General features: G+C 34.0%; 1 protein-coding gene across 1 annotated transcript in view; it reads left to right on the forward strand.

The window, feature by feature from the left end:
- The first annotated feature begins 77 nt into the window (after window positions 1-77).
- Window positions 78-22755, forward strand: part of GSTCD (glutathione S-transferase C-terminal domain containing) — a 153776-nt gene continuing 131098 nt past the window's right edge. Inside the window, exons 1-5 of the mRNA XM_063108439.1 lie at window positions 78-193; window positions 8868-9308; window positions 9920-10387; window positions 17971-18222; window positions 20443-20536. Coding sequence (XP_062964509.1) covers window positions 8880-9308; window positions 9920-10387; window positions 17971-18222; window positions 20443-20536 — 1243 coding nt within the window. The 5' untranslated portion in view covers window positions 78-193; window positions 8868-8879. The remainder of the gene's footprint in view (window positions 194-8867; window positions 9309-9919; window positions 10388-17970; window positions 18223-20442; window positions 20537-22755) is intronic.

A 22755-nucleotide genomic window follows, 5' to 3' on the forward strand; every position in this document is an offset into this window, starting at 1 on the left:
TGACGGCCGGCGTGGTTATTTCTAGACATTGCCAGTTTTTCCTCCCGGCCTTACTGGAGGTCAGTGGTTCGCTGGAAGCCACTCCCAGAAGCAACCGAGGAATCCTTGCTCCAGCTGGGCGGAAAGGCGCAGACGGCCCGTGTCGCCTACACGCTCACGCACCCTCCCTGCCTGGCCGCGCCCCTGCGACCAGGTAAAGAGGGCGCTCGGGCAGCCGGCTCCTCAGCCCGTGCGACCTGCTATTGACTACTCTGCATCTAGGGTCGACAGAGCTGATGATGCGGGGAAAGGGTGGGAAGGGCGAGGGCATGGAATCGTTATTCTGTCTCTCTCCAGCCCTGGGGCCGCCTCAACTTCCTTTTTGGCCACAGCTCCTGAGGGCGTGGGTTGAGGGCTCCGGGCCCTTTCTCAGTTTTACGCATTTCCCAGTTTTCCCCGAGCCAATTCTTCATGTCTTAGTCCGCTGATGGAGGAATGGAGCATCTTCCAGTTGTAAGGGTTTGGGAGGTCGTTTGCTGTTAAGTGTAATTTCAAGACCTCTTGAATCACGCTTTAACTCTTTTTTTCTCTTTGGCTCTTGGTTTTCCATTCCACCCCTTCCTGATTGGATAAAGTAGTTGTATGTCAATACTACTTAACAGTTACCCCAAAGGACTTGCTTCATTTGGGGCTATTTCATTATTTTACATCATCTAAGTGTTTCTCTTTGGTTTTTAACTTCTTTGGAAAGTGTTCGAGTTTTAACTTCCGTGAAAATTGCATTGGCTTCAAAAACGTTTACTAATACACGTACTTGCCATCCCAACTCTATCTGGTTTGGGGATTAGGTGATTTGTTTTTCCCGTTATTAATGCCAAGATCCCATTCCGTGTCATAAATTCCTGAATGTCAAGAAACTGCTAGCCTTTAATAATATATTTCGTGCTAAATTATTGATAAAGAAGGTAGTGTACTTCTATTTTTTTCTAAGCTTACGTATAGAAACAATGTTTACAAGAGAAAATGCAAAAGCTAGCAAGAACTAATGATGTGACAATCTTAAACATGTAAACATGGTCATTTAAATACTGTGAAAATAAACTCTTTGTTATAACACAAGAACTGAGTGATTTTCTGTCATATTTAATAAATCAACATTAAGCTATGTGGATTTTTGTTTTTGTTTTTGTTTAACTGCCTAGTGTGGAGCACACACTATTGAAAGCATTACCTTAAGCGTACTCATTACTAGAAATCGTATCTGGGTTATACCTGAAGATATCATTTTAAGAGGTCTAATTTCAAAACTAAGACTAGAAAAGCCAGTGAGATTTGAGAATTGTTTTATCCATTCTTTTATTTATTTATTTTACAGTTCTACTACGTTTGCATACTTTATTTATTTATTTATTTATTTATTTTTGTCTTTTTCGTGACCGGCACTCAGCCAGTGAGCGCACCGGCCATTCCTATATAGGATCCGAACCCCTGGCGGGAGCGTCCCTGCGCTCCCAGCGCCGCACTCTCCCAAGTGCTCCAGGGGCTCGGCCCTGCATACTTTAAACAAAGAGCAAATTGGAATTTCTGTGGTAGTGGGCCCATCACGTTTTGTTGTTTTTGTTTTTTTTTAAACCTGTTTTACTTTGTAGCTTTTGTATCATTACCTGTGATTTGAAATAAGAATAAATGCTGAGTGTACACTTGGCCTTTCTAACAGCAACAAGTACCAGGCCTTGAAACTAACAAATTCTGGGGCTGGCAAGGTGACACATCTGTAGTATACATAGTTCCCTGGTGTATGTTGTTTTATCCTGAAGTATTCAAGGTAGCCTACTGAATTCTGTTAAGATTAATGCTTGGAATGCAGGGTTTTAGACCATTTAGATAATAAGTACAGGTATTATTTGCTGGGGGAATTCAGTAATTTCATTTCAGGCTTGCAAATACTTCTAACTTGTTAGCATTTCATGCAGTGGATTCCTGTTAATTATGAGGTCAGGCTTAGCTCAAAGCATTATGACTCCATGGCAACAGAAGACTCCCTGACTCTCTGGAGAGATTACACACTTCCATTATGGCTAAGGTTATAGTAAGCTGTTTTACTTCAAAACATATTTCCTCGTACTTCTTGCCTAGATAAGAAAACAGCTGATTTTAATCATAGGCTTTTGTTCTCTACGACTTAAGTATATCCCACATTACATAATGTAATGAGCTCTGAAAAAGCTGTTTTTTCTTTCCTTTTTTGACCTTTAATATTTAAGGTAATTAGCTGCTATCTACCTCTGTAGGAGAAAGATTTTTTTCTTCCTTTTTAAAAAAATCTGTATTATTATAATAAAATAGAGTGGGATTTACAACCAAATAGTGTTGTTTTATGAAAGTGTGAAAACAAGCTAAGTTCTAATAACCAAAATGTTGAACATTTGTTGTAGGGGGTATATAAATAGGTTTAAATTTAAATTTAAATTTTTAAGAAAAATAAGTTTATAATTTTTTTATACTTGTAAATTGTGCCAAACTACTTATTTTGTGCAATATAATTGGTTAATATGCATGTGGACTAATGGTTTCACATTTATATTCTGCCATTTCATGGTTCCCTGGCTTTCAGCCTCAGTAACAAATGGGTTTTCTTCAATATTGAGGGGAGGGGGGGAACTTTAATTCAGCATGAATTTCTTACCTGTTATGAAGAAATTTGGAAATATAAAGCATAATTTGGGTTTTGACCATCAAAATTTGTTTTAGTAGCATCAATGGGTAGGGAATTCAGGGATAAGTTACACATGAATAATAGTAGCTAGTATTTATTTAGGGATTTACTATGTGATAGGCATTGTTCTCACAGCAAACTATATGGTAGGATGGTAGGTAATGTTATTTTTGTATTCATTTTACAAAGGAAACTAAGCTACAGAAAAGTTTTTTAATAGTTGCTAAGAATCAACCAGAATTTGAACTCAGGTAGTCTGGCTCAAGAGTCTGGGCTCTTATTCATTGCTTTATAATTCTCGTTGTATAAATATTCTACTTGCTAGTTAAGACTCCTAGTTCTCTTGCCTGAACATCAACATATGTAAAAACGTCTATGCTTTATTTACAAGTTTGGGTGGATTCTAATTATACTTTTTCTCATTCAGCTCACAAAGGTGATCTTTCTTCATTTTAATTTACACTTAGTTGGCCCTTAAAATAGATTTATTAATTTTGGAAGGTAAAGAATGGTGTCATGAAGAATAAGGCTTATATTGTACTGAGACTAACATTCTCTATAGTACTCACTTGACATTTATGTATATTCATTTATTTATTCCTTGAACTGAAATTTGAGTATTACAAAGCCTTGGAGATTAAAATATCAGGTGATAAGTTCTATGAAGAAAAAGAGCTGGGTAAGAGTCTAGGGAGTGATGGGAGTGCTTTTTCAATTTAGGTAGTCATGAGGCTGCTCTGAGCTAATATTTATGCACAGAAATCTGTGAAATGAGGGAGCAAGCCATGTGAATGTCTTGGAGAAGAGCATTCTAGGCAAAAGGAACAGCAAGTACAAAAATTCTCAAGTGGGATCATTGCTGGCATCTAAGAACAGCAAAGAGGACTATGGCTGGAGGGGAGTGAGGAAAGTTAGGAGATAGTGTCACATTAGGCCATATATGCCATATATAGGATGTTTGGATTTTAAGTGTGCTGGGGAGTCACTGGATGGTTTTGAGCAGGGGACATGATCTGATTTATGTTTTTAAAAGAACACCCTGGATTATTGTTGGAGAATGAACTGTTGTGTAGAGAGAGGAACTTCAGAGTTTTTGGCCTGAGCGTTTGGGTAAAGGGTGTTGCCATTTTACCAAGAAGGGGACCACTAAGGGAAGGGGAGAGCAGGTTTAGAAAAACATCCATGTGAAGATGACAATCCTATGAGGGCACTTCAAGAATTTCATGGAAAAATAGAATTAAAAGATAATACCCAGGCTCTGGTTTTACACATTTTCTTGCAAAGAAAAATCTCAGTGGCAGAATGCAAAATGTAAAAGATGTTACTAAAAGAGAAAAGATATAACTACTAAAATTATATTTCAAATCTGAGTTCATTGAAAAGCAGAAAGAAATAAAATCGAAGAATATTTTTTCTTTGTATACCCATTAAAATTTTCTTTACGAAAAAAAAAAAAAATACAAATCTTTTCATGAACTTTTGAAGTACCTCACAGGATTTTGGAGTTAAAGGGAAAGGATATGGCTGAGTTATAAATATAGGAGTCAGATGACATTTAAAGCTGTAGCACTAGAAATCACCTAGAACAGTGCAGTCATATTGTGAGTTGTGCCCCACTAATGGGTCATGAAATCAATTTAAGGAGTAACAACTAGTATTAAAAAATTTACAAAAGGGGTAAAAAATATCAGATTTATTCCATGTAGTAGGATAAGTATTGCTTCATGATATTTTTGTTTCAGTTTTATTCAGTATATGGTGAGTTGCAGTGTAAATTTTATATTATGTAGCATCATCAAAAAAAAAAAAAGTTTGAAAGCCAGTAATCAAAGGAATGAGTGTAGATTGAGAAGAGGGCATAAGACTGAGTCATGAGTCACTGAGAGGTCTGAGGAGTATGCAATAAAAGGAATCAGGAAGGAACTGCCAAGAATTTAATCCATTGCTGAAAATTGTCAAATAACACAGCCTTCAGAATGGACATTTTGTTTTTTCTTTTTTTAAAAAAGATAACTGGTAAGGGGATCTTAACCCTTGACTTGGTGTTATCAGCACCACACTCTCCCAAGTGAGCCACAGGCTGGCCCCAGAATGGAGGTTTTTATCACAGATTACTGAGATGAGGACACTTGCTTAGAATAACATAATTTCTGATGATTCTTACTTTGGTGAAATTGTTGCTGCAATAAAATTACAATCTGCTTCAATTTATGAAATTATAAGTTTATAAAATAGTACTATTTATATTAGGAAAAAAACCACCTATTCCTGAGTGTTTTCAAATAAGACCCCTTTATAAATTCAATTAATACTTGTGGACTGATGTACAATTCTCATTTATAATTAGAAGTAATGTACAAGTTCTTTGTGTTCAGTATATAGTAAGTAGACATTAAAATGTATGTGATATTTAGAATTCTTCATTCATTTACCTAATATTTATTGAGCTATCAAATTCCAGGCACAGAGAGAATTTCTTATTTAGAAAAACAAATTCAAATCACTGGTTAATATTTTGCTGCAGTTATGTACTTTTTGATCTTCATTATGTCACACATAATTTATCCATTATGTAATATTATACATAATGCCATGGATCTTGACTTGAATTTTGAGCACAAACTCTCAAACTGCTTTTTTTCCAACATGTGGAGTATGCTTATTTTCAATACATTTACCGTTTCTCTCTCTCTATATATACACACACGTGGAGTGAAGTAGTAAATGGTTTTCAATAAGAAAACAATTATGAAACTCATTTTCCTTTTTATATTCTTGGCTTTGAATTTATCAAAGCCAAGAACAAGTGAAAAAAAATGGTCTAAATGCCCAAATATTAATTTGCCACTTAAAAATATCTTTGAAGATTCCCATGTGATGAAACCAAAGCTTCAATATTTTCTTTTTGCCTATTTATTTCATCTGCAAGATTCCCAAGCAAATTGACATATCCAGGGAAGAGAGGCATACTCTATTCACTCTGTTCAGCTGAAGTCTGTGGTTTTTGTCTGCTGCTTTGTCACTCCCTCTCAGAATTAGTTGCAGTTTGGCACCATCAAAGCCGAGAAAGAGCAAACAGCACTACTTCTGTGCTTGGCAGGAATGTAATATGGATGGCGTAACAAGAGCTGTGCCCCAGAAGCCCTGGAGACCCAGAAGTTGATTCTATAGTACCTGCTTTCTTAAAGCTCATGAAATAAAATTAATAAACTAGTCATTCTCAAGGCAGAAAGGGAGAAGAAAAAAAAGATGGATTCTTTTGCCTATGGTATTTGCAAACTTTGAGCAAAAACTGTGTTCTCTCTTGAAAAATTAAAGACAGTGCAAACCAAAAACATTTGTACAAGTTTACTAAATAATACTTATTTTAAAAATTACATTAATATGTAATGGAGAAAAATTGCCTAGGGAGAATAATTTTTTTTAACTCCAAGATCATTAAGTATCATTTTTAATCTCCCAGGAAAAAACACCAACATCTATATCAAAAAAATTATGTTAAGAATAAATAGTACTTTGCATTTTCTCTCAGGCATCTCATTAATTTTTAGATATCACCATGGGCAGGTTATGCTTCTGTTTTATTGACATTTAGCATTTGTTAAATGTTCACAGTGAGAAGAGTTAATAGAATATACGTAAAAGCCTATTTTCAAGGTTCTTATGTGCCTTGGAAAGTGACAAATATACATTTATTCCAGTTTTTATATTTCTACATATCTTAAAAGCTTAAAAGCATGGCATTGTTTTCAGTTAAAAAAAAAAGTTAGGACAAATCTCATAATTACCATTTCCAAGACTGCTGGGCAGATTGAGGACATGAATCATGTTTTCTTTCAGATCTGCCTTCTTGAAGCACTTAGGGATTGTTTTTATAATATCCCATTGTCAGGAGAGTGAGTCAAGAGGATTGGTCAAGTAATCCGTGGTAGATTTCTAGGGGGCAAACTCCTCAAAGAGATTATCCATTCCTAGAAAGTGTGGTTGGTTCTTTTTGCTTATGAATTTTAATAAATACCTTTGGTATTTTGTTTAAAAAACAAACTCTAGGTGCCAAACAAAACCCAGAAAGGTAATTAAACTCGGGGGAGAAAATGATTTCTGTGGATTAAAAAGTGTTGCTTTTGAATTACCTGAAATAATCCTCTGCCCTTTCTACCTCCGCCCCAGTCTTTTAAAGGAGTAACAAACCATGGTGTAGATCTGTTATGTTTTAATAAAAGAAATATAAGACAGTAGTGATTATTTGTATTAACAAGATGTTTTCTAAGTCGGTACTTTACTAACTATATACCCTTTGTTATAATGGATTATAAACTCTTTAATTTAAAAAATAAGTGAAGAAACAAGAAGTTTAAAGAGTGTTTGACACTTGCTTTTAATTAAAAAAAAAGAAATTTTGACTATTAAAAGAAATTTAGTAGTTGACAGTTTCCTAAAATTAAGCGTACACTAACATTTCAAATATACTTTGAAAGAGTTGCATGTGTACTTTTAAAAGGCTTTTAAAGTAATATTTCCTCTAATATGTCATCTTCCTATTACATACTTCCATGGTAAATGCTTTTAAAGAGTGCCATCTAGTGTCAGTTTTGGAATTGTGATTTATGGATTAGAAAATTGGAAATTTTGGATCCAGGAAGTATGAATCAAATGTAAAGAGTCGTGATAATTGACAAAAGCCATAAGGAATATGATTTGAAAACACCCATCAGTAATTTGACTTCAAGATTCTTTGTGTTCGAGTCTTAAAAATAACTAGTTGTGTGTATTCATCCGTGCATTCATTCAACAAATACTTCTTGATTATAAATATATATAGCAGGCCCTATTTTTATGTGTTGCAGTGAACAAAATAAAATTCCTACTCTCATAGAACAGTCTAGTTGGGGGAGACAAATATATAGTATGTTACAATAGTGAAAAATGCTATGTAGAAAAAGTATGGGAGGAAATAGAAAGGTATTTTTTTCAGGGAGGATAGGGGTTGAGGTTTGCAATTTACAGTAGCCAGAGAAGGTCTCACTAAGAAGTTACCACTGAGTACATACCTGAAGGAGGTTGGGGGGGTGTTCTAGGTACTGGAAACACTGAGTGCAAATGCTCTGATGTAGGAATGTATCTAGTGTTTTAGAGGAATAACAACCCATCTTTGCTGGAGCAGTGAGTGATGAATAGAGTTGATGAGATGAACTCAGAGACATAAAAGGAAGATTAGATCAAGATCCTTGTAGGCCATTGTAGAAACTTTGGCTTTTCTCTGAGTAGTGTGGAAAGACATTGGAGGGTTTGAGCTAAATAATGATGTGATTTTCATTTTTTACAGGATCATTTTGGCTGTTGTGTTGAGAATAGACTAGGGGGAGGTAAGATGGGAAGCCGGGTTAGGAAACAATTGCTATAATTCAGAAGAGAGCTGATGATGGCTTTGATCACAGTGAAAGCAATGGAAATGGAGTGAAATGGTCAGATTCTGGGTATTTGTTGAAGATAGAGCCAAAATAAGTTTTTGATGGATTGATTATGGGGGGTGCGAAAGAAGAGTAAGAATACTCCCCAGGTTTTTGGCTTGAGTAACTAGAAGGGCAGTGTTCCATTAACTGAGATGGGGAAGACACATGAGGAGTGGGTTTGGGAGTTGGGAATAAGGAACCATATTTTGGACATGTTAACTTTGAAATATCTCGATGTCAACATCTAAGTTATGGGGAAATTAAAATATTATTCTATTCTGATTCAGCATTCAACAGCTCATCACTTACTTGGGAGAATCCAATTATCATGAAGAAATGAATATACTCTTTCTGATTATTATATTGTAGTCATAAAACAGAAGCAGTGTGTAAGGACCAGCACTGTCAAAACTTCAAGATCATTATCCCCAGACAACTCTTAGTATTCTTGGTTGATTTCTTATTTCCTATTATATTTATCTCCTGTTCTCACTTGTAATGAAACCCTGAAGTACTTGCTTGAGAGGGTTCTATTGCACAAGGTGGAAGTTTTTTTTGAAAGCCATTTATTCAGTCTTCAGGAACAGATTCTTGTAGCATTGTTATGTATTGCAAAGTCTTACTGATTTCTGGAACAGGCTTTTAAAACATTCATCTTTTCTTTTAACTTCTAAATTATTATGTTTTAAGTGCTATAATTACTTCAATTTATGCTTTAGGTGACCCAATGAATGAAGAAAATGAAAGGCATTAAGAAAACTCTTACAGAAGAATATTTATACCTGGATTTTTCTCACCAAACAGAAGGATGCATCTTTCCTCTTCATACATCAGTAACTTTATTTTTGTTATCATACTGTGACTACAAAATCCTTAAAGTTTGCTTGGTCCCCACCAAAGAAAGTATAGATAGTTCACTACTAAAAGATGGACTCTCCCCGGATATTGAAATACAGATTATTTCAAGGCAAGAACTTCCACCAATAGTCCAGAATTGCTGTTTACCTGTGGTAGTAGAACAACCAGACAATTTTTGTAGAGCAGGACTTGCTGTTGTATTAAGACACATAATCCAGAAATCATATGAAGCAGACCCCTCAAAGAAGGAAATTGTGGAACTTCTGGGTTTTAAAAAAACTTGCTTGAAAGCCTGTGCTGAAGTAAGTATAATGTCTCTTTCTCTTCTGTTATTTTTAGCTACAAATTGATAACATATTCACTCCAATAATTATTTTAACTTTCTGTTGTAAATAAAATTTCATTTATTTAAAAAACCCATGGTAACCAAGAAAATAGTTAAAGTAGCTCTTCATGTATTCCAATATCTCAGTGCAGTATTGAAAAATAAGAATTTAAAATTTAATTTATGAAGTTTGGAAACAGTAGGTTTAGAAAAATAACTCCTTTTTTATCCTTGATTTTAGTTACATTGAGGATTTTTAAAGGGAACATTTACATATGAACAGGAGCTCAAGTAGCAATGCTTTGGAAGCCCTGCTTTTGGGGGGGGGCGGATTTTAAAGGCTTTGGGAAGCAATGATTTATTCAGTGAGAAGATACAGGACTGCTAAACCTCTATTGCTTAATATTTTCACTTCTGAAGTGCTGTAATATGTCTCTTGATATAGCATAAAAGCCTAGCCCAGGGATGATTTAGCCCAAGACTTCAGTTCTGTAAACCAGTCTTATTTCCCAATAAGACAGTTATTTTTCTTTGATATATGTTGAAAGTAAAGAATCCTCTCATTTCTTCTTTTGGTCTGTTTTGTAGGTTAGTCAGTGGACCAGGCTATGTGAACTCACCATCCCTTTGGCTGTTGAGAATTTCCTCAGAGTGTCTTCTGACCAGCCCCCTACTATTCCTGTAGAAATACTACAGCTAGAGAAAAAGCTTAGTGAGCCCGTTAGAGTGCATAATGATGATAAACTCCGTAGGCAGAAGCTGAAGCAACAGAAGGCTGCTGGAGTTGGGCCTCCCCTTGCTAAGGGAAAAGCAACGAGCAAGGTTCCTATACAGGAAACATCTGAAGTGTTGGATTCTTCATCTAAGAGTCTGGAACTACAAGTGGCATTCTCAAAGCTCACAGTACAGGAAGAACCAGCTACTACCAACAGGGAGCCTTCTCACATCAGAAAAGCAAAGGCCTCCGACCTTCCACCTCTGGAGCATGTGTTTGCAGAAGGGCTTTACTTCACTTTGGCAGATATTGTGCTCTTGCCCTGTATCCATCTTTTTTTGGTAAGGTTTTATCTGGAGTATATACATTACTATGAGTTTCAATCTATGAAATAGCCTAGGTTTGAATTCCAGTTCCACTTCTTAATATCATTGTGCTCCTGGGCAAGTTATTAATATCTATCTCCATTTTCTTACCTGTAAAATGAAGATAATAATAGTACTTATCTAATAGGATCAGTGTGAAGAACAAATGAAAATTTCTGTTAAGTGTGGAGAATAGTGATTGGCACGTAATAAGCTCTGAATAAATGTTAGTAAGTATTATGACATTTCAGTTTTAGTTTCTAAAATGTTAGCAATTGTGATGATTAATTTCAAATTGCTGTTGTGATTATCTTCTAGTATCAGAGGGTCCAGTATTAAAAAAGAAACAATAAAAACTAAAAAAATCTTGTCAGCTACGCACACGCGCGCGCACACACACACACACACACACACACACACACACACGAGGGTACTTCAAAAAATTAATGGAAAGATTTATATTGTCTTTTAATTCTATTTTTCCACGAACTTTTTGAAGTACCTTCGTGTGTGTGTGTGTGTGTGTGTGTGTGTGTGTGTGTGTGTGTGTGTGTGTGTGTGTGTGTGTGTGTGTGTGTGTGTGTGTGTCTATGCATGTATGTTCTCCCTCCAATGGAGGAAAAATGAATAGGGTGAAAATAATAACCAGAGTGAACATGGAAAGCTATAGCTCTCTGCCTTGCAGTTTTGAAGAGCTGCATTTTTCTTGCTTTGAAACATTTCACCTTTCCCCTGCCAAAGAGCCAGATATCCGATTTCATTCTCATTATGTGTTGTCAACACTTAGGTATTTCTATTGACAGATGAGAAAAGACTTCAAATGAAAATCTATGTTTGGAGGCCAGTACTTCACTAATAAATTAGGAAGTATTGATCAATTGTTATTTTCCCAAAGAATATTTCTCTTCAAAATTGAAACAAAAGATTGGCAACCAAAATAATTTCAAAATTAAACAATGTGAAAAAAGAGAGATATTCTGGAATTGTTTAGAATTTGATTGGCATTTTAAATGTCTAATGTCATATGTGTTCATAGTTTCCACGGAGCTGAGTGGGGAGACATTGATTTTTTTTTTCCCTAGTCAAATGATTTCTAGGTTTTCTTATCTCTTATTCCTCCCTTCTATTATAAATTCAGTCATTACAGCAGTCATTAGATACATTATACTCAGTCTTCCTGGTTTCTCTGGATAACTATTTCTTTCTACTTTTGTAAGAATTGAATCAAAGTGGCACATCCACTCATCCATTTGAGAAATTTATTGAAAGCCTACTGTACATATAGGCATTAGCAACACAGTGATGAGGAAGACACATAAGATTCCAGCCCTCATGGAATTGATATTCTAGTAGAGGAAGATAGAAATAAACAAGTAAACAAAAAAATATTTACATAAAATAATAGTAAGTGCTACAAAGAAAACAAGGAGATAGAAAAGACCTGAATATTTGATTTCAAACTCAACAAAACAGACACAAAATTGGATTCACCTGCATGAAGTTGCATTTAGATTGTTATCCAGATAGCCATCTTTTCAGCTGAATTTTGATTTTACCTGAATTTAAATACTATTTATCTGATTAGGATTAATTGAGGCCAAAGTATTCCTGATTAAGAGTATTTTTTCCCCCTCAGACCGGGTACTTGACTACTACTGAGTAAATCCACCTGATACTTCTGAGGAATTTTGTTTTCATCTCAGTTTAAAATAGGGGGAAACTTGTATATTTAGCCTTTTCTATGACATGTATTTTATGATAAATTTTTTTTTTGACATTTAGTACGTAAACAAATTCCCAAAATATTTTCCTTTGTTCTATTGTATTTTTCCTGGATCTCCACATTTTCTTTCAGGAATTCATCTTTTTTTGCCAAAGCCTTGATGTTGTTTCTGTTATATTTTCCTCCTTTAAGTCATCTTGGGTAATGAGGCAGTCGTTTTAGTTCATGTAGTGGCTATGTTGCCAAGCCTTTGTCCTTGCATTAGCACATAGGTGAATGGAGTGGCAGTCCAAATGATCAGAATCAGAGTCAAGTTCATGATCAGTAATCAAGGGCCAGGTACTAAGTTTGGATCAGAAGCATAGAACTGAACCTAGGGAAAGGATATTTAGCCACAGGAATTAGGTCAAGGACATAAAAGAGTAGAGTCAATTTTGTTAAGATTTGAATTACCAGAGGTCAAAATTAGAACAACTAGGGAAAACACGCAGTTGTGCTAAAGTCAAAGATACAAAGCAATAGTTAAGTAGAGTGGCTGAGGTCTTTATAAACCTGATCCAAGCTTCTCTTCATTTTCAGTACATATTAATTTGCAAAGTTAACCCCCGCTGCCCAGCACTTTTTCATGGTATGGGCCTGAAAATACCCTCTCCTCTGGAAAGTCTTAGGAAGAGATTAAAAAAGAATAAAATAAAATGCACGCTTCTTATGATTTTCCTGCTTGTATATTTGCTAGAATCTTCTAGCAGATAGTATATCAAGCATATGGGAGAAGTACCAATGAATAGCTATACAGGGCAAAATCCTGCTTCTGTGATACCAGAAAATTGTATAGTTATTTTTCAGTTGCTACTAGTAAACAGGTACATTTTGATAAAACAATAATTATTCTACTTCTGTAAGACAGGGAAGTTGCTTTTTATGAATTTTTTTTTGTAATTTGAACACATGATTTCATCTTCTACAGTTTAATTTCTAATACTTTGAGTTTTTTATTTTTATTTGAGTTGTTTTTGTTTTAAAAGTATATTAGCTAAAGTCTAATTATTCCTCTTTTAGAAATTGATTTTTGAGCAAAAATACCTATATTAAATACCTCTTTCAGTGTCCCCTTTGACATAAAATTGGGAACAAAATGGTTATCTCACCATTTGCTGGCATATTGCAAAAGTGATGGATGCCACTAATAGTAGTGAATTTGTAATTTCCATATCCTATGCATTTGGTCCTTAAGACTTTGAAGTTTTAACCCACTAGTTCTAATCTGTAAGTAAAAAATAGAGAACTGAGATTATATTTTTGTTTAGGTAGTTGTTTACTGTTTTTTTTTCCTGTTTATACTGCTCACCTAAACATTTGTGAGTTGCGACGTTTTCAAAAGAGTAGGAGTGACTAAGGAAATGATATAAAATAGGTACAAAGTATTTTTTATAATTAGTGATTGGAAAGGAATGCAGAGGAGGAGATATTTTGGATAGATGTAACATCTCACTTCTCTTTTTATTCAGACAAATTATTCTGCTCCTTGTTACAATTAACTACAAAGCCATTGTGGTTTCATTTTGTGCTCTTGGTAGCAATAATTTTTTTCCATTGTTTTAAGAATAAGTTCTCTTTCTTGTCCTCAAAGAACTCTATGATATTTATAATGGTTTTGATCTTACGAGGCAGGTAACTTTTTTTGGTAATCATTTCTTAGGAACATATTTAATTCTCATTTCATACAGTTTTCATTTAGCTACTTCCTTAAATATGAGCATATGTCAACAAGTTCATGGAAAGATTTGTATTATCTTTTAATTCTATTTTTCCACAAACTTTTGAAGCACCCTTGTACATTTTCTTAAGTGTAATGAAAGTGGTTCAGTACCTTCCGAACTGTCTGGATATTAGTAGAGTGTCCTGGCATATTGTTTAAATAGGGTGAGCTGTCATGCAGAGTAAAACTCTTACATTTTTTTTTTAAACATGAATTATTGTTATTTAATCACAACTTAACTTCAAAAGGAAGCAAAGATGCTATGTTCATCCAACAAATAAGAATAGATCACTAATAAGGAGAGTAAAGGAAAGGTGAGGAAAGAGAACATTTTTGATTTAATTAATTTATCATGTCTTAAGCTCAATTCCCTTAGCACCATATCTATTTCGAAGCAATTAAGAATTTTGGAGAGAATTATAAACTATTTGGCTCCCAGAATGCCATGTAGACAGTGTTTTTCAAGCTTTTTTGACTTTCACTCACAGTAAATAATACATTTTACAAGGTGATTGCATATATAAATATTGTATATATATATTGTATATATACACTTATGAATACAGCATAACTTATTACATGAGGTGTACTCTGATATTTTCTGTTTCATTTTTTTAAAAAACCTACTATGTTGATTTTACCACCTCCTAATGCAGTCATAAACAGCAGTTTGAAAACACTAATTTAGGGGATTATATTTTGAAAATAATAAATGAATCCTTGATCATTTGTTCATTCACTCAACTGAGTATTATTTCCAAGGCAGTGTTTTAAGTGCTTGCACTGTTCAAAGAGAGTTAGACATAGCTCCCCTTTAAATCAATTACTTGTGCTTATTTAACCTTAATGTTCAGTTAAAATACAGTAAAATTAATATGTGTTGCTATAGATTGGATGCCCCTCCCAACCTCACTGAAGCTTAATCCCCACTGTAACTGTTGATGGTGGGAATCTTATTATGGTAATTGAAACGTGGGGCCTTGAAGAGGTGATTAGATTGTAGAACCATGCTGTAGTGAATGGATTAATAATGGTGGTCAGGGGCGTGGTTTTGAGGGCTTTAAAAGAAGAGCACATGAGAGGTTAGTATCTCTCTAATCTGCTGTTTCTGCCATGCGAAACTCCTGGGTCACTGTTGCCACCACCAAGGCCTTCACCAAAAATGTGTTCCCTGGACTTAGGATTTCCCAGCTTCCAAAACTGTAAGCAATAAATTTTGTTTTCTTATAATCGCCCACTTCCAGTATTTTGTTATAAGCAACAAAATGGAGTTTAAATATTTTATTAATGTTCTATCCTTTCTAGCTAATGCTTTGGTAACTGATTGCTAGATATATTTGTAGAGATTTTCTGTGACTTGGCCTTTTTACCTGTCTATCTTTTCATAATCATAAGTCGTAATCTGTTTGTGACATTATAATAGTTTCTATGGAAACAATATTCAGAGCCTCTCAAAGAAGCAAGAAAACTCTAATTTTTAGAGAAATTGATGGTCGGTGGCAGTTGTGAGGAGAAAGCATCTGACCAAGAGAACAGAAAGAAATTTACATCAGGAGTAATAGTTTAAACTTTCCTAATTTGAATAAACAAAAGCCTTACTTTAAATGCTACTTTATAAAAAATGTCTTCTGAATAGTGCTAGTTATGTTTTTCAGTTCTAAATATTTATAATTTTATCTTTTATCTGTTTACTATTTGCTTTTAGTGAAATGTTCTCCTTACTTCACCAAGTGTCATTTTTTAAAAATATGATTCTGAAAGGCACTTCTTATACTACTTTTAAGTAATATTGTTTTAATTCTATATAATAGTTCATGCATTCAGAGAAAATGGCTTCACACAACAAAATGGAACTTTAGATCACTATTGAAATAAGAGTACAGGGGTGGCTGGTTAGCTCAGCTGGTTAGAATGCAGTCAAGAGTTTGGTTCCCTATACTGGTTAGCTGTCAAAAAAAACCCTAACATAAAATGAGTCCAAAACTTTCCATTTCTACACCCCTCCAGTGAGCTTCAAAATTTCTATTGAAATTCATCAAAATACATCAATGATTATTCTATGTAGACATCAAATCCTGATAATTTTAAAATGTTGGGGCTGGCTGATTAGCTCAGTTGGTTAGAGCATGGTGCTGATAACACCAGGGTTCAATTCCTGTACTGGCCAGCTGCCCCCCACCAGAAAAGTTACGTAACTTGCTTTGAGGAAGTCAATAGTTCAACTTATTTTAATTCTTACTCCATTAACCACTTAAGCTAATTTTTATAGATAAGCATAGGAGAGTACTTCAAAAGGTTCTAGGGAATATTTGTGTTAGCTTTTAATTCTGTTTTCCATGCTCTTTTTGAAGTACCCTCATATATTATTTTAGGTTTTTGATATAGTGCTGTCCATTTAACTCTATATTCAGTGCGTTGAGAATTTATTGAATATAGTGAGGGTAAGGTACACCAGAATGTGTTCTTGGTAATTAATGATAGATGAAGGGGTTTCCAGATTTGAAGGAAGTTGATTATAGAGGAATTCTTGGAGTGGGTTAAAAATAGACTACCAATAAAAGATGATACACAATTGAATACAAGATGTAAAGTTTTCCAAAATGATGTTCATTGTAGCATTTATAGACATTTACAAACGTTGTCATTGTTATTTACATTGATTTTTCTTGGAATTATTTGTTATATTTCTTCTTTTTCTACTGCTGGTTCTTTCTATTGTATGGATGTACCACAGTTTATCCATTGGCTTATTGAAGGGCGCTTTTGTTACTTCCAAGTTTTGACCATTAGAAATAAAGTTGCTGTAAACATCTGTGTTCAGGTTTTTGTGTGGACATAAATTGTCAACTCATTTGGAGCACAGTTGCTGGGTCATATGGTAAGAGTGTGTTTATTTTTGTAAGAAACTGCCAAACTGTTTTTCAAAGTGACCATACTATTTTGAATTCCCACCAGCAATGAATGAGAGTTCCTATTGCTCTACATCCTCGCCATCATTTGGTGTTATCAATGTTTTGAATTTTTGCTGTGCTAATAGGTGTGTAGTGGTATCTCCTTGTTTTAATTTGCAATTCTCTAATGACATATGATAATGAGCATTTTTTCATATTCTTAGTTGCCATCTCCATATCTTTTTTTGGTAAGGTGTTTGTTCAGATCTTTTGCCCATTTTTAAATTGGTTTGGTTTTCTTATTGTTGAGTTGCTCCAATTTTTATATTGTGAAATGAGTGATGCAAACATATAAAGCATGTCACCAAAGAAGATATACAAATGGAAAATAAGCACATGAAAAGATGTTCAACATTATTAGTCATAGGAAAATACTAATGAAAATCACAATGGGATACTACTCCCCATCCACAAGAATGGTTCAAATAAAAAAAACTGATAATACCAAGTATTGGCAAGACGTGGAGAAATTGGAAGCTCCTTGAATTGCTAGTGGTAATATAAAATATTACAGCCACCATAGAGAACAGTTTGGTAGTTTCTTTAGAAGTTAAACATATAGATACCATATAACCTAGCAACTTTACTCCTAGGTATCTATTCCTAAGAAATGAAATACATTTCCACACAAACACTGGGACATGAATATGTATTGCAACATTATTCATAATAGCCCAAAACTGGAAACATGCAACGTGCATCAACTGGTGAATGGATAAGCAAATTATAGTATATCCATATGATAACTACTACTCATAACGAAGAAAAACTAATACAAACTCAACTACATGGATGAACCTCAAAAACATATTGCAAAGTGAGAAAGACATATTTTATGATTCCACTTATGTGAAATTCTAGAAAAGGCAAAATTATAAACACAGAAAGCAGTTGCAACTAATTGGGAGAAGAGATTGACTGCAAATGGTCACAATGGAACCGTTTGAGGTGACATGTTTTAGAATTGGATTGTGGTAGTTGCACATCTGCATAAATTTGCTAAAACTCATTGTTTGAATTGTGCAATTAAAATGTGTAAATTTTATGGTATGTAAAGTTACCTCAATACAGTTGCTATAAACAAATAAAAATATGTAATAATGTATTTTATCTTTTTCCTGCCTAGGTAATTATATGCAAGAAATTTTCAGAGAAGCTGGTAGAATTTCCACTGCTAGCCTCTTGGTACCAGAGGATTCAGGAAGTGCCAAGAGTAAAAACAACAGCTGCTAGGTGTGGGATCCAATTTCTCCATTTACCAGAATTGTTGACTACCTCAAATGAACAACATCCAAACTTAAGTGAGGTCCCCGGTGTAGAGGAGCAAAATGATCCTTTATTTTTAGGGGGACCAAGACCAACAATGACCAAGTTAATGGTACTTAAATTGTTTTATTAAAATTTTCTTTGAAAATTCCATGTGATAATGTTGCTGAGCATTCTACCCCAACTTGGAATCATTTGTTGACATTATTTTTGTTATAAATTTTATTTGTAACTATCTTATGTCACTCTTTACCAATTAACATTTCTGCTAGTCTTTTACATTTAAGTGAAAAATAGTAAATTGAAGATTATTGACATTATGTATCATTGGAGCCAAGTGAGTCACAGTATATACTTTAAAAAAGTATTTTTCTTAAAACTTTATGTTCAGAACAATGACTAAGATAGTATCATACCTGGCCAAATGTATTGTTCTAAGTTGATGTTTTTCTGTTGCAAGATTTTGGGCTCATTCTTTTTTATTTTGAGATAATGATCTGAAGTTAAAGAAATGTTAAGATGAATATCTCAACTTTCCAAGGTTTTATCTAAATTTATGATTTCAGAATTCTGTGACTTTTATTTTTACTTTGTTCTTTGATTTTGATGTGTTTGTTATATAATAAGAATGCATATGATTTATTTTTCTCTTTGGAGCATAAATTATTTCTAATAGTACAAATTATAAAGTTTTCATCAATAGGCTTTCTTCTCTCTACTATTTGAAGCAATTTGCAAAATGTTTTGCTGTTAGTAGACAATTTCAAGATTTATTTGAATAGGAGAGAATTCATGAAGGTATTTGAGTTATTCATCTAAGGTGCACTGAAAAAATATTCATTATATTTCCCTGTTTGGGATAGGAAGTGTTTGAGTCCTATAGTTGAAAGAAAGTTTTCTGATTTATAAATGTACAGGAAGACTTTAGTAGTGACACCAACCCCTTACTTCTTCAGCTAAGCTCTGTAGCCTATTGATAAAACAATGAAACATGATTGTAGAGTTGATCGTAGAAGTTATCAAGGCATGTACAGATTTTTCGTGGTTATACTATCTAGGGATCTGTGGTTCACCTCCTGAGTGGGTATGGGCATGATGAAAATGTTCTGAAATTAGATAGTGGTGATGGACCCAAAACTGAATTTTCAAAGAACCACTGAACCATATGCTTTAAAAGGGTAAATTTTGTGGTATATAAATTATATGCCCATATAGCTGTATTTTTAAAAAGACCCTAAGGTAGGAATGAGTTTGGTGAAATAAGAAATAGCAAAGTCAGTGTGGCTAGACCAGAGTATAGGAGATAGAAGTGGGGTAGATGATGTCAGTGATGTGTTTATCTTTCTGGAGGCAAGTTAGTGTTTTAGACTTCTAGCACTACTGCTCTATCTCTAACCCTAACAAAAGGATCCTCATACTATTTCCTTCAGGATCCAAATGCAGCTAGTTGTCATAATGGGGAGTAATCTCATGACTGATACAAAAGGGTTAATGCTGGATTCTCAGCGATTTTTCTTTTGAATAGGTTACTCCTAGAGATAAAAATACTTCAGTAGTGTATATCTGTCTTGTGGGATGTGGACCCAGAATGTGATTGGAAGGGGTCTGTGAATGCATATGTATACCATGCCACTGTCTGTAGATCAAATAAATAAATGCACAGCTTCTAACATGGGGAAGCAATCAGAATTTTTTTTAATATGTTGAAAAGTGGTTCTCATTCTTAAAAATGTTGGAAACCATTTGATGAAACCAGTGGAATCCTGTTCTAGAAACATTACAGAGCCCTTTCCCATGGCTCCTGCGACCTTTCCCATGGCTCCTGCGGCCTTGCCCAGTGTTGCCCACTTTAGCTGCATGGGTGGGACCTGGCATGGTGATGTTTTGGGGTGTGTGTTGAAGTGGCAACTTTTTGGTACTGTAAATACAGCTTATAGGTAATTTTCATATATGTAAAGACAGACTTTGATGGACATATGCAGAGTCAATTTTTTATTGCCTCTGTGTAAATTGTTTTTGATAACATTTTTATCCTCAGGTGACTTTTCTCTTTGATACCTGGTATATTTCTTGGTAGCTTATTCTATGTATTCTCAGGTAATAATTTTAAAATATCATTGCTTTTTATTATCTCAATATAAAAAAAGTAACTGTGCTGTCAAAAAAGCCAAAATATTGTGTTTTTATGTAACTAAATATTTGAGGGAATATCTGATTGATTATTGCTATTTATGTTCTTCCTTGCCAGTAAAAAAATAGAGATTTGGACTTCAAGAACATAACAGGATTTTATTAATTCATTAATTTGAAAAGAGCTTATTTCCTTTTCTAGGAAAAGGGCATTGAAGTGATGTTTTCTCCCCACCCTTGCCCTACTTGGACACTGGATTGGGATGTTCTTCCTGCAGCAGTGAGTCCAAAGGAAGGTAAGTTTTGGGGTTTTTTTCCTTCAAGTTTTCAGATTTACTCACATCTTTAAGTTTTACTAACAAGCTGGATACTCTCTTCAGATCTATCTTTCAATTCTCTAATTCTTTAGCTATATTTAATATTCTGATTACACTATTCATTGAGTTTTTGTTTTTATTATGAAAAATTTCATACATACACATCACTCAGATTTAATATTTCCCACATTTTCCTACATGTGCTTCATTTTTTTTTGGCTGATGTATCTTGAAATAAATCCCAGGTAACGTGTTGTACTTCAGTACACACATCTAAAAAATACTGACATCTTAAATAATCACAATGCTATTATCACACCTAATAAAAATTATTAAAAACTTCTTAATCATCTAGTACCTAGTCTATTATCTGTTTTCCCAACTGCTTAAAATATTATTTGAAAAAATACCTTTTTATTATTAGGCATTTATTTATTTATTTATCTATCTATTTATTTATTTATTGGGCAGATGGCTTTTACAGGGATCTGAACTTTTGACCTTTGTGTTACAACACCGGGCTCTAACCAAATGAGATAACAGGATTATATTTTTCATTGTTAGATTATATTTGGTTTGTTGGTTTTAGATAATAACCATTTCCTTGCTCATGTTTCAGTTTTCTCTTTTTTATAATTTTTTAAACATACTTATTTTATATTTTGTATAAATTCTAACAGTGGTTGTTTATAGACATCTAATTTTGCTGTGTGTTTTTTCTGTTGACTTCACTTCTGGTGTCTTATTTCCCAGTGAGTGTTGTAATTTTAGATCGTGAACACATTTTTGGGTTTCCCCTGTAGAAATCTTGTGGGGCTTGCGGTAAGGGTAAATTTTCACTTAAAGGGTTTATATGTGCTTATGCCAGACATCTCAAGGTATTAGAACTTAAGACCACTTAACATTAGTTTTTCAGCTTCAGATTCTTTCAACCTTTTCTATCTGGAGCTGAGATTTAAACAGATAAGTTACCATTTATCATCTTCCTTTGCTGTTTGGTAGGACTTTTTTAATGTGTCTTTTCAGAGGGAATATAGCTTTTCAAGGTTCCTGCTTTCATGGAGTGATATTAGTTCCAGCTCTCCACCGTGTGAGGGATCAAGGATTAGCTTATCTTCTTTGTTCTGCTGTTAAAATATAGTTCCCTATTGTTAGCAGATATCCTCAGGGAGGCCACAGTGTCGGTTCAAGATTATTACACCAATTTTCAGGCCCCTTTCTCCCACTTACCTACCCCCCTCACTTTTTAAGCTCCTCTGGATTTTCCTTACTCTCAGAAACCCAGTTAGAAGTGTATTTTAAAAACTTAAAAACTATTTTAGGTGGTTTTTAGGTGTAGAATTTTTTAGAATAGCTCAATGTTCTGTTTTCTCAATTATTCACCTGTCCTTTAGTTTTATATTTAGCCAAATACAACTTTTGATTTTTCAAATACGCTTTGGAATAGTTTGCCTTTTTCATATTCTTCTCTTCTGTGATGCTACCTAAAATTGCCTGTATCTTATGGATCAATTATATTCTGTCAAGGAAATAATTTAGGATTCTTCAAGAGTGGGGGAAGATTATTTTGGGGAGTTAAGATCTCTGCCTCAAAGATATTTTATAAAAATGAAATTTATTTTTTTCTTTTATTAATTGTATTCAAAAACCATTGCTAATGCATTTGTTAGTGTTTTAATTTTAAATGTTTTTGGACATTTTGAAAAATTTTAATGTTTGTTTTTGTGGTACTTGCAATTGGATTTTGGTTGTATACTCTGGTTATAATACAGATTTTGAACAGGTTGAACATAGTTTACTAAATAAAAATCCGATTTTATTAATACTTACATTTATATAGAAATGAAAACAGAGTCTTCTAAATGCCACATGTTTTGCTTTATTCATAATTAGTTTACTATGGGGGCAAAAAGATATTTTCACTTTATTAATATGAGCAATCAATTATATCAGCTACCAATTCAAGAAGACCTGACATTAAGCATTCATGCCTAGTCATTTTTCTGTTTAGATGTTCATATATAACAGAGCTCATGGAATATATTTCTCATTATATCCTTTTCATTGGATCACCTTGTTTCATAAATATCATCACAAAGAAGGACCTATAACAACAAAGCTACATGGTTTACTCACAATTTATTCACTGTTACCTAAAAGGTGTGTAGTCTTTGTTAAACTAAGGCAGAATTGTGGAA

The sequence above is a fragment of the Cynocephalus volans genome, chromosome 9 (assembly GCF_027409185.1).
Source record: "Cynocephalus volans isolate mCynVol1 chromosome 9, mCynVol1.pri, whole genome shotgun sequence".
NCBI lineage: Eukaryota > Metazoa > Chordata > Mammalia > Dermoptera > Cynocephalidae > Cynocephalus > Cynocephalus volans.